This window comes from Nelumbo nucifera, chromosome 7 (assembly GCF_055504915.1).
Source record: "Nelumbo nucifera cultivar China Antique chromosome 7, China Antique-T2T, whole genome shotgun sequence".
Lineage (NCBI taxonomy): Eukaryota > Viridiplantae > Streptophyta > Magnoliopsida > Proteales > Nelumbonaceae > Nelumbo > Nelumbo nucifera.
The window spans coordinates 2,752,148-2,764,524 of NC_142655.1; the positions used below are offsets into that span (position 1 = coordinate 2,752,148).

Sequence of the window (12,377 nt, forward strand, 5' to 3'; positions counted from 1 at the left end):
GAAGGAATTAATACTTAAGCAAAGCAGTTAATTGTTTTATTGCGTTATTTAGAGTTGTTGAAGCCGGCGGCGTAGACCGCCATCGCATAAGTAGGACTCGGTTTTGCTTGGCACATAGGATAGAGCTGAGACGAGCTGTTGGTTGCCTTGTGGCCCACACCCACTTTTGTCGTCTCTGTGCACTCTTTTCATCTTCTTCTTCTTATTATATATTTTATCAATGATCGTGGGTTGCAAGGAGAGACAACAACTGAGAATCAATTCCAATTCCAATTCCAATTCCAAACATCTCAACTCATTACTTTATTCACAGTTGCACTATATTTAAACTACTGATAAGAAAAGATGCCCACTGACCCGGTGCAGGTGGTATGACAGTGACTGATTCATCAGCTTTCATTCTTTGGAGTCCCCATGGGTGCACTGGACGAGTGCACCCACCAATGAAAAGCCAACACATCATTTCATCAGTCTTAACCGCGAATTAATGGAGACTTTCTCCCTTATCAGTGGTTTGGCTGGTTGAACTGGCTGCAAAACACGATTTGGCCTTCCCTCTCATGTTAGAATTCGACTTAAACCCTCTCTGTCTTCCGAACCTAGTTCTGTTATCAAATCATCGGCAACCAATACCAACCGACGCCGGCGGGAACGGATCAACCGGTGATCAACGGTGAGCTGCTGCTCTTCCTCCTCCTCCTTCTTCCCTGCAAATTCATTAAAGAAGAGTGACTTATGAGACAACATATGAACTCCCAGATGCAACATATACAAATTTTTTGCTTCCATGAAATATTGAAATTTCTCCTACAATATTGCCTTATTACAGAGCTTTGTATAAATTTATCACCTAAATCAAACCTACAATATTGCCCTAAATTTATCACCTACAATATTGCCCTAATCAACCCTTTCTCAAATCAGAAGTTTATCACCTAAGTCAGAGCATTTCTTTGATTCTAAGATATATTCTGAGCACTCAAATAGCATTAAGAAAACGACTTTAGATCGGAGCTGTTCCATCGGTGGTTGTCCAGGTGAGTGGCTGCTGCTCTCGTTGGTGGTTGTCCAAGTCAGTGGATGCTATGGTCGCCGGTCCTCCTTCCAGGCGAGTTGTTTTTGTTGAAAACAGAACAGAATAAACACTTGTTTTTGTTGAAAACAAAAGAAGAAGAAGAGGAAGAGGAGGAGGTCAAAAACGAGCCGTCGGAGCTCTCTTTATCGCTGCCAATGGCCGCCGGAGCTCTCCTTGTCGCCGTTGATGGAGGAAGGGTTAAAGGAGTCCGCGTTCTGTGTACCCGTGAGTGCACTGGGCACTTGAACCCACCAATCAGATTCGACCACGTCAACCATCCAAACATTAACGGTCAAACACGCGTTAACTTGGATTCGACGGTTCAATCGAACATGAACCAGAGCCAACACGACCCACTGGTTGCATCAAAGGCCCGTAAACCTCATATTGCGAGATTTTTGAGTGATTTTCCCCTGGAGCTTTCCTCCTTCCATCGAACCCTATCCACACACCGAACCCTTCCTCCATCGATGGCGAGGAAAGCTCTGGCGATCGATGCCATCGATGGTGACAAGGAGAGCTCCGACAGTTTGTCTGACATCCTCTTCTCTTCTTCTCTTCTTACAAGTAGCTCCGGTGGTAGGTTTCTTCTTCCATTCTTCTTCTTCTTACAAGTGTTTATTCTGTTCTATTTTCAACAAAAACAACCCATCTGAAAGGAGGACCGGCGACCATAACATCCACCAACTTGGACAACCATTGGCAGGAACAACTCTGACATGAAGTTGTTTTCTTCATGCTATTTGAATGCTCTGATATATATATATCTTAGAATCAATGAAATGCTCTGATTTAGGGGATAAACTTTTGATTTGAGAAAGGGTTGATTAGGGCAATATTGTAGGTTTGATTTAAGTGATAAATTTTAATCAAACCTTTGTAATAAAAAATGACAACTTTACCAGCTTAGGGCAATATTGTAGGAGAAATTTCAACATTTCATGGAAGCAAAAAAAAATTCATATGTTGCATCATAAGTCACTCTTCTTCAATGAGTTTGCAGGGAAGGAGGAGGAAGAGCAACAACTTACAGTTGATAACCGGTTGATCCTTCGCCGTCAGCATCAGTTGGTGTTGGTTGCTGATAAAGCTACAACTTGGGTTGGGTTAGCCCAAAATCAACCCTACCCAACCCAAAAAAGTTGGGTTGATGCTCAAGTTAGAGTTAAGGTTGGAATTTATGAACCTTACTTTACTTTGGGTTGGGTTAGGATTGACCCCTAGGGCAACCCGACTCTATAGTACATATGATATATAAATATATGTTATATATGATTATATCATATATTGATTTATTTAGATGCATGATAGTTGTATAGCCACCACCACATACTATCATTTATTTCATTTAAGATAATCACTTCACTTAATCCTAATTGGAAATACTAAAACCTTGATAACATATTTTATGTTTTCTAAATAATTTATTCTTAATCTTCTCTTTGTTGTTTGCTATCCATAGCTTGCTGTCCATAAAAGATCTATTATAAGTCAGCATAATAAATTATAGTAATTTCAAACACTTTTTTTTCCTTAATTTTATACTTAAAGAACCAATAAAAACATCAATAAACAATTACTAATAAAATATATGTAATGAAAGTTGAGTTGAGTTGAGTTGGGTTAAGATCTAAGATTAAGAAGTTCGAGATTTTAAGGGATGAGAAGAAGGTTGAGTTGGGCCCAACTTGAACGAATCCAACCCAAAGTTGATTGGATTAGATTAGGGTTGAAAAAATTTAGCTAAGGTTAGGGTTAGAGTTGGGTAGGTCAAGTTGAAGGTTAGATTGGATTAAGATTACAGTTAGGGATTTAGAACTTAGGATTAACCTCAACCCAACTTGCCGATGATCTAATAACAGGGCAAAGTCTAAAAATTAAAAATTGTAGACGTCAGTGCGGTGGAGAAGATTAAAACAATTTTTTGTCGTCGCCTGAGAGATTCGAACTCTCGCGGGGAAACCCCATGTACTTAGCAGGCACACGCCTTAACCACTCGGCCAAAGCGACATTCTTTGTTTTGTGGCTAGTCTTTTTTTAATTTCTAAGGGAAATAAATCTTTGAACCGGTTGATTCAAGCGATGGGTCAATTAGATTCTAATCCGATGATAAAATATATGTTCCTTATGAGAGAATTCTCAGATTCTCACTATATTAAATATCCCCCAAAAAAGGCAACAACCGAAGCCAAAAAGCGATAGCTCATCTGTGTTTCTCAGAAGAGAAGCAAAGCCAATCCGAGAGAGAGAGAGGGTACATACAGTTCAGCAGACCCAACCCAAGGCGAAGCCAAGGGGAGGAGGGTGCAGGCAGGCACCTCAGAGGTTGGAGAGCCTTTGCGACTGAGAATAATGTCCTCCATTAACGCAGCCATCACCACCTCCACCAGCAGTAGCAACAGAAGACAGGCCTACTGGTGTCACGAATGCGACGTGAGTGTCTCTCTCCTCCCTTGTTCTCCTCCTCTCCTCTGCCCACTCTGTCAGGGCGACTTCCTTGAAGAAATGGAATCCTCTTTCTTCCTTTTCCCCTTCTCCTCCTCTAACTCTAACCCTAATAATCCTACTGACGATTCCACTCATCCCTACTCTCCTCCTCCCTTCGATCCTTTCCCCATTCTCTCTCCTCCTCATATCCTATCCCCCACTTCTGACGAAGACCTCGATACCGACGACGACAACCTCAGTATTCCCGCCGCCGCCTTCCGTGTTGCCCCCTCCTCCGATCACTACCTCCTCGACAGCCAGTATCTCGATCGTCTCATTCAGCATCTCGCCCATTCCGACGACGATACCGACAGCTATCGCAGCCCTGGTTCCACACCCGCCTCTAAGTCCTCCGTCGAATCCATCCCCACCATCAAGATTACTAGCTCCTTCCTGTCTTCTGATACCATTCTCTGTGCCGTTTGCAAAGACGAGTTCGTGGTCGACGTCGAGGCCAAGCAACTGCCTTGTAAGCATATTTACCACTCCAACTGTATCCTGCCTTGGTTGTCGCAGCACAATTCTTGTCCCGTTTGTCGGTTTCGTCTCCCCACCGATGAGGTCGAGCCGAAACCCTGCCAAAGCACCAGCGTAGCCGTGAGGTTGGCGAATATGCTGGAGGACGATGATCTGTTTGGAATTGGGGGTACGTTGAGGCATATTGCCAGGAGACACAGACTTGTATTTCCTGCAAGATCTACTGCGTCTGCGGTGGAATCCATTCAGATGGCACAAGCTGAAACGAGCTCAACGGGGCCTGCCAATAGTGGGGAGACTGTGTCTAGTCGGCCGGTTGAAGGAGGGAGTCGTATGGGTGCTGCTGCTGCTGGTGGTGGAAGTGTCAGGGTGAATGAGGATGGTGATACCGTAGTATCCGAGTTTAGGGAGTTCTTGTTCGATTAAGCATAGGCTGTTGTTGGATTCTCTTTTTCCAAACTTAAGGTATGCTTTGGATTATCTTCCATTATGCATTATATATTTATTTATTTTCTCCTTCATCTGGTGGTTCGTATTGGCTTAAATGATCTGTATCTCATCTACACTTTGAAGTTAACTTTAAGTAGTGGAGTTTAGAACCGTTAAACATAGGGAATCCTTAATAGGTTTTATTTGGAATTAAATTAATATAATCCAGAGGTAGTAAAATGATGGATTTCATGGAAGGTGGCAACTGAGACGTGAAACCTATTAGACTTGTGTTTATTTTCAAAAAAAAAAAAAAAAAAGAAAAGAAAAAAGACTTGTGTTCAAATGTTTTTCGTATTGCCGACCTGGTTCTACCTCCATGCCTTCAATAAATACTAGTGCTTGTATTCATATGTTTTTCGAATTGTCGACCTGGTTCCACCTCCATGCCTTCAATAAATACTTGTGCTCGTACCACAGCAACTTGTTGAATGCCAGTTTGAAGGTTCCAACTACTAGAGCAGTTTGTGATAATGAATTATCTTTTCTTTCTTGGATTCTTTTCAAGCCTTCATATTTAATCAGTATAATATTTTTTTCTGATGAGGAGAAAGTTTGGAATTTGTGCCTGTGAAGTAAAGTACTTGTGGGATTGATAAAAAAAGTAAAGTACTTGTGGGTGGAAGGATTGAGAATAAGTTCTACCACTCGCTAGGGAGTGAGGATGGTACATCTTGGAATATATCACAAGTCACAAGACATGCATTTTTGATATTAAACATCCAATAAGGAAACCAATAAAGGCGAATTTTCTATTTGACCCATTTTACTTTCTTCCTATAGAGGTAGAGAAAACAGAGTAAAACAGTGGAAAATGAGTTAATCAGAAGAAGCAACGTTTCCTTTCATTTAAATTTGCATTACCAATGAATCTCTCTTTTCTCTATCTTGTTAATATTCCCAAAACCTACACTAGTAACAACTAAACCCAGTTTTTGTTAGAATTTCAGCTTCCAGATTAGTCCTTACCCAACAATTTATAGCAATTAGGACTGAATATTTGATTAATCTATCAGTTTGGTTATACAAAAGAATTGAAGGTTACAGGAGAATGGTTTGGTAGTCTGGTAGAATATAGAAATATCTGAAACCAACTTCAAGCCCCAATTTGAAATGATATAGACAAGTGAAAACAATCTCTTAAACACAAGGTGCCAACCAGTGTTGGTAAGGTCTCCTGCTGGTCATAGCGGTTAGCGGAGACTTGGGATTGAATCCCACCTGCACCTGGGTTGGGGGATGGGCTACTCCCCGTTGTGTAGCCCTTCAGAATATATAAAAAAAATCTCTTAAACCATCATTAGCCTTATACAAGATTCTCTTCCATTTGGCTTGCTTAAACTTACAGCCCTGTTGTTGTGGTGTTTTGGATTTGAATGCAGTGCTTTTAGATAAATTTCTTTCCAAATCAAATTTGAATGCCTTGAACATATATTGGGAATGTTTATTTTCTGGTGTCAGGGTAATATTGGGAATGTTTGTTTTCTGGTGTCAGGGTAGAAAATTACTTCACCTGAAACTTCTTGCCTTTTTCCAGTGTTCAAAACTTCCAATTCAATTGTGATCCTTCTGTGCTACCTATTCATATTTGGCCACTCAGTGTCTTTGTTTTCTCCTAATTAAGTATCGCATATTCTTAGCATTTCTGCTATATTAACATCTCCATTTTTTATTAGTAATTTTGCATCTATTGATCTACTTGGTGTGATTGAAATACCAAATGAATTGAATGACATGATCATTATTTAATGGATGAACCTCAACTTAACTCAATAAATCTGTATACCCATGCTCTTGCGGTCTTGCCTAAGCCATGCAAGCAACACGTGACATTCATATCCTTATAGGTGTGGCTAAAATGGTTTTTGAACCATCTTCCAACTTGGTACAACCCTTTTATATCCACGATTTTATAGTAGCTTGAGATCGTGAGTGGTTAACACAGTGTTTCTATCCTGAACTTCTCATTCAGGTCGAGTGCCAGAGCTGTGACAACTTAGCAGACAGATTTACCAGCAAGACTTGGGGTTTCAAGAGAATGACTATGTTGGGGGTCACCAGGGCCAGGGGCTAATTGTAATCACAGTGATAAGGGGGTGGTTCAGCATTGCTGATTTCTTCCTTATGCTGTTATTTTTTAACAGTGGTTTCTTTTTGCATCTGAACGAGTTAGGCACCATATATGAATAATGCTATTGCATTGTCAACTAATCATTGACAGTTAGTTCTGGGTCGGACCAACTTTATGACCAACTAATTGGACAATTATGTGGATGCCTAGAATGGACAGTAAATTGATGACTAGTCAACTACAAAGTTATTTTAAAGCTTTAATGCTTGTATCTCGAATTATTTGAAAAAAAATTAGAATATGTTGGTATGTTACTAAATTTGCGCTATTGCTTTAAATATTTTTGATGGAACATGATTGGATGAATATAGAATAGAAAAAAGCAGTAGAGGAGTTCTTTTAAACTTCCACAACTAATATCTTTTCCTCCCCACAGAAAATAGGAGTTCTTTTCTTAGGAGTAATTTGAGTTCAGTCCACCTCAGAATTCATAATGCGATTGTGCAGTTTGGGTCAGTGTCAGGGAGGCGGGGGGGAGATTCCCAATTTCAGGGGGATGCTGTTTATAGGGGGTCTGGGGATAGATACATTTTGGGGAATTAATTTATGAATTCTGAGGTGGAGTGGACTATAGAAAGGCCTAGTATTTATTGACTTTGACTTTTTTATTAGATTGCATTAATATCTTCAATTCGGGACATCTCTCTCTCTCTCTCTCTTTATTGACTTAGTGCCTACCTAGTTAGAATTTAGAAATTGACGAGAGGCCAAAATTCTTAGTCATTGCCTCACTGAAAGGAAAACTTAAATATATATCAGCATGCGATCTAAATTCTGAAAAAAAAAATAAAATCTTGTTAGCTCAATTGGTTAGTGCCATGGTTGTAGCCTTCTGGTTTAGTCCTACATAATTAGTTACCTAGTCAAACATCAAATTCAAGGTGAGGATTTCATACTTCATGGTACCATTTCCATGTTAATGCATCGTGAGCTTGGGGCATCTGCTTCACTCTTATCTCATGTGAAGTGAACTGCCATGCCGAATCTCTGGGGTTGCTACCTAATATATACTCTCGTTGGGTTTCAACTTAGATTGCTTGCATCTCCCCCAGCTAGATGTGATATGTTAGAGATGCAGACATGGTACAGTTTTTGGATGTTAATGATAAAATAGGTCATTAAAATTTAGAATTTGACATTGGGGGAGAGGACAAGTACATTTGTGAGGGCTGATCTTGTTTTGTTATCTTTTTCTTTTTTCTTCTTTGAAAAGCCTTCTTTCTGATTTGGTTATGTTGTATTGTTGCAGCTGTGTACATATCCCCCTTCATGCATCTCTCAAATGGGTGTAGTGGATCTATGGAATTTTTCTTATTAATGATACTATTTTGATCATTGCCACTGATGAAGAAGTGGTTTATTTGTTAAGACAATTCAGATACTTTTTTTTTTCAGCTGTATTTCCATATTTTGGAGGAATTGTGGAATAATTCAAACCTTCTATTTCGTTAATGGAATATATTAGTTGTGGAAGTTTAATAAAATAAGCAGCGATCATGGAGTTAATTATGTAAAATCGATTGACTGATCCATTAATCCTATTTTCTGTGGGGAGGAAAAGATATATTCTAGTGTGCTCAGACTTGCAATCGGTCTTCTTTATTTGATTTGGCACTGTTTTGCAGTTCGTGTACAGAGAGATGGCAAAGGAAGATGTCCATGAGGAGCTTGGTAAAAATATGTTTAAATGAAATGCAAAAATAAATGCATTCGAGGATCTGGTTTATGCTGTATACTTGAGCTACTTAACTTTGTTTTTGTTTTGTTTTGTTTTGTTTATCTTTCTTGTTCTGTCATTTACTGTTGCTGGTTTTTTGTTATTTGTGTTTCTATTTGTATTAGGGGCAGACGCCAAATTCATTCTCTGAGATAAGATGTTATTCTATCCCCTGTACATTAAAACTTTTGGTGTCAATTTGAATAATGAATAGAAGACGGTTGTTTCTTTTTCATTGGTTAAATCAATTTTGCAGGAATTGGGGGGGGGGGGGGGTTGTGAATAGTAAATACTCTCGTACTGAATAAAGGTGGCCGTCATCAACTCAATGGTCAGCCATGACTTTTGTACTAGCTGGGTCATGTGGTATTGGTTCAATTGTTTGGCCAGGTAAGGTCGGTTATCTTATCCTCTTGTTGTATTTGTGGTAGGGGAGGGTGGACCCTTTAGGGTAGGGGTGAGGATTCTTGGATTTGCACTCAATTCATTACCCCACACCAAATGTAGTTGTGGCTATGTAATCTGTCGTCTTAACTTTGTGATCAATCAAGATGACATCTTAGCGTTAGCGACAATAAAGTGAATAGAGACATTTGGTCGTTGGCCGTGGTCCCAAAAAAAAAAAAAGTTGAAAGTTCATGTTATTACCGTCCCCTGTCGGTGCTCATGTTATTACCCTCTCGTTGGGTTTCAACTTAGCCCCATCATCTTTTGATGGAACTTTGAGTTCTGAGTACGGATGAATTGATGATGGGGCTAGTGGTTCCCATTAATGCTTAAGAATGCGTAGTAGGCAATTGCCAACCTTGCCAGGGCTGTGACTTGTAAGCAGAAAATGCCTATCACTCTTTTAGAAATCAGAACCGAACTTATCTATTTCTCTTTCATATTTTAAAGTTTATTTTAAGAACTGAACATAAATGAAAAATTTTAGGAATAGAAAACTGTTATAGCCTCAGAGTTGAAGAAAATTAAAATATGGATTTATGAATTGATTCTTCCGTAACTGTTATAGCATTATCTATTTCTCTTTCTTTTTCTTTTATTAGGAGTAAAGATAATTGATGGCCTCTTTTGTCAATTGCCATAAAAATTTAAAGATCATAAAGAGTCTGCGAGTGAGTGATGCAGATTGTAGAGCAGGAATTGCTGGAGCTGGAGCTGAAGGCCATTATTAAGGCCGAAATTGATGATTTATTTTAATTTATTGGAGTAAATGCATCAACTGGAGTCCGTGTTCTGTGCACCCATGACAGTGCATCCGCCAATCACAATCACCAATGTCGGCGTGTTTAAAATTTATTAACTTTAACAGACGTTTGGCTGTTAGTTAAAAAATCCGGTTGAACCGGATACAAAAAGATAAAATAGTTAAAAACACACCCTCTCATACTTTCTTCCGCCAACCCCTAGCCCACAAGCATCCACCTGTGACCGGCGATCTCACTGAACACAGAAGCCACCGGCGGCGGATGTGGATGGGTCTGAGATCTCATCCTTTTTGCCTAAGTGAAGCGCTGAACCAGCCACAGTTCCAGTTCTACAATGACGCCTCTCTAGTTCCATCGGGTGCACTGTAAATTGCAAACTGAAGCAGCTTCATCGATCCCTCTCAAATTTTTGTTTACACATAGACAGCATATGCCCCTCAATCATGTCTCTGTCTCTCTCTGTTTTGTAGGCCATTCTCCCCTAAATCCCATCTAGATCCACTCCAAATCAAAGCTTCATCGTCAATTTGTCCGTCTGTCTCCTCTCTCTTTTATCCAATCTCCATCCACAACAGTCGCAGCTCTCTCTGTCTCGTAAAGCCAAGAACTGAAGATCCTCTGTTCACGTTGTCTCTCGTTCCCTCAATTCTTCTCACTCCCTCTATCTCTGCAAGCCGCGCTTTCCAATCTCACCAACAATCCACTCATCCATCCATGAAGCCCCACATTCATAAGTTGCTCAACAACGATGCGCCTCCGGGAACCAGCCACTCACCTTCTCTGCCTCGAGATGGTTACTCAGTCCCAACTCTAACCCCTGCAAATAACTCCTCTACTACCACTACTAGAAGGCCCCTGCAACCCATCTCCACCTTCGATTCCTCCATGGCCTTAACCGACGTGGTGCTCCTCACCGCTCTCTTCTTCATGGGTTTCTTCTTCATCTACATCCGCCGCTTCGCCTAAGAGAATGCCCTCAACCTCTCATGCATCCGAAGCTAGTAGCGCAGAGCGGGGTCGGCCTCGTCGGTGTCCTGCCCCGTGGTCTTGACCCAAATACCGTTAAGTCCCTGCTGGTGTTCGCCTATGATGGAAGTGCCAAGGAGCCCGTCGACTGCGTCGAGTGTCTGAGTGAATTCGACGAGGGGGAGGCCGTGGAGGTGATCCTTTACTATGGGCACGCGTTTCGTTTAACAGTGCATAGACATTTGGTTGTCGTCTCATGGGTTGTGTCCCCTTTGCCACTCCACGCAGCTGTTCCCCAAGAACAGTGACGTCTCTATGGATATAGCGGAGGAGGAAGAGCAGGCGGCGAATGACAGAAGCGATAACCAGTGCACTGGCTGCGATCGTCAACAAGAGGAGAGATCATCAACGACGGAGAGTAGAGGTACGCCTGTAGAAAGGGAGGAGGTTGTACCGGTATGACTGGGCATGAGAAGGATGAGTAGCTAAAGTTGGAGCTCAGGGGAGACGACGTTGCTTCTGAGTTAAAAATGGGAAGAAGAGTAAAAAATGGCTGGTTCAACCAGCCGAACGATTAGTAACGGAAAATATTTCCGTTAATTCATGGTTAACACGGATGAGATGACGTGTTTGCATCTCATTCGAGGGTGCACAGAACGCGGCCTCCATCAACTGGGCTCATAAATAGAAGAATAAAAGATTAATTATTTAAATATGGATTGTAGTGTGATTAAACAATCACAAGACATTTTTAATTTTAAGTAGTTTTAGACTTTTAGAAACCACGGGTAATATTATAAATGGAAGCATAATGTGGACAAAGATGGTGAGGAAGAAGTGAGTATATAGAGTGATGTCAGATATCTTCGCCTTCTCCTCTGTCATTGTATTTTGTCATTAGATCCCAATCTAACGCAACAAAAGTGTCATTACGTGAACAAATGAGCTAAAAAATACAAGAACCCTTGTTACCAAAGTATGATGGAAGTTAACTTAGACCTTAGACGGTGGTGTGTGGGTGTGTGGTGTCCATTCCGATTGTCTTACTGCCGGGTGCCAGGTGGAGGAGGAGAAGCATAGTCCACCTCCTCCAGCTGTTCAGTGTCTCAACTCTATTCTATGCTCATGGTGAATGTGTACATAAACATCTATCACCATGACTGGTATAGGAGAACTCGGATTCAGTACTCACAAAATGGTGTTCACACCATCCTCCCAGCCAATTGCAGTCGTGTATTTGGAATATTTTTGTACTTCTATGCTTTTATTTATGGGGACGGGGTAGATTTTCTCGATAGACAGCTGCAAGTAGTTGTCAGTATAGTGTGAGTATTGTTTTGTGAGGACTGAATCCTATTTTGATATAAGAAGGTGATGTTTCCATGCACATCAGAGAGGCTCATGATGAAATCGGATTTGTTTCTCACAGGACTGTGTTCACACTATTCTCACAGTCCCTTACAGCCATACATTGGGAATATCTCTCCCCGAAAAAAAAGTATAAAAGCATGGACAGATTCTCAATGCACATCTGTGAATAGTCTTGTGAGGACTGAATCCCATCTTAGGAAGGGGTGGAATTTGGCATGCAATGCATTGCAAGAAAGAATGTCTAGCTGACATAAATTACAATCCTACATCATTTTCTCTGTCTAGAATGTGTTATGATGATGATGATAAAACCCGCTCCATTACCACTTACTGAGTATGCCGGTAGGGGCGTGTCAGCATGTATTGAGGCTCATTTCTCCTTTTTGTTTTAGTTTTTTTTTTTTTAATCTGGTTCAGAGGGATCAGTTTAAGGTTTGTCTACCCCCTGAATCA

The 12,377-nt window shown here is 40.8% G+C and overlaps 1 protein-coding gene, 1 long non-coding RNA gene, 1 other non-coding gene and 1 pseudogene across 6 annotated transcripts; 2 read left to right on the forward strand and 2 right to left on the reverse strand.

The window, feature by feature from the left end:
* Positions 1 to 233: 233 nt before the first annotated feature.
* LOC109114715 (uncharacterized) lies at positions 234 to 3,093 on the reverse strand. 2 transcript variants are annotated; one of them, XR_016078858.1, is made up of 2 exons: positions 1,003 to 3,093; positions 234 to 707 (listed from the first exon to the last, which is right to left on the reverse strand). It is a non-coding gene; the product is annotated as an uncharacterized LOC109114715 (long non-coding RNA). The 2 variants fall into 2 exon arrangements; XR_002022670.2 differs by having other exon boundaries at positions 936 to 3,093.
* On the reverse strand, positions 3,004 to 3,085 carry TRNAS-GCU (transfer RNA serine (anticodon GCU)). The gene has a single exon. It is a non-coding gene; the product is annotated as a tRNA-Ser (tRNA).
* A 139-nt stretch (positions 3,094 to 3,232) lies between the features above and the next one.
* On the forward strand, positions 3,233 to 8,620 carry LOC104597576 (E3 ubiquitin-protein ligase RING1-like). Of its 3 annotated transcripts, none has more exons than XM_010259197.3 (2): positions 3,233 to 4,504; positions 7,909 to 8,143. In XM_010259197.3, exon 1 carries the CDS (start codon positions 3,428 to 3,430, stop codon positions 4,463 to 4,465), a length of 1,038 nt encoding a protein of 345 aa, XP_010257499.1. In that variant the 5' UTR covers positions 3,233 to 3,427; the 3' UTR covers positions 4,466 to 4,504; positions 7,909 to 8,143. The 3 variants fall into 3 exon arrangements, with proteins under 3 accessions (XP_010257499.1, XP_010257498.1, XP_010257500.1); XM_010259196.2 differs by lacking the exon at positions 7,909 to 8,143 and adding an exon at positions 8,285 to 8,620 and having other exon boundaries at positions 3,235 to 4,504; XM_010259198.3 differs by lacking the exon at positions 7,909 to 8,143 and adding an exon at positions 6,501 to 6,939 and having other exon boundaries at positions 3,235 to 4,504.
* Positions 8,621 to 8,748: 128 nt separating this feature from the next.
* Positions 8,749 to 11,551, forward strand: LOC148790093 (RING-H2 finger protein ATL57-like; annotated as a pseudogene).
* Positions 11,552 to 12,377: the final 826 nt, after the last annotated feature.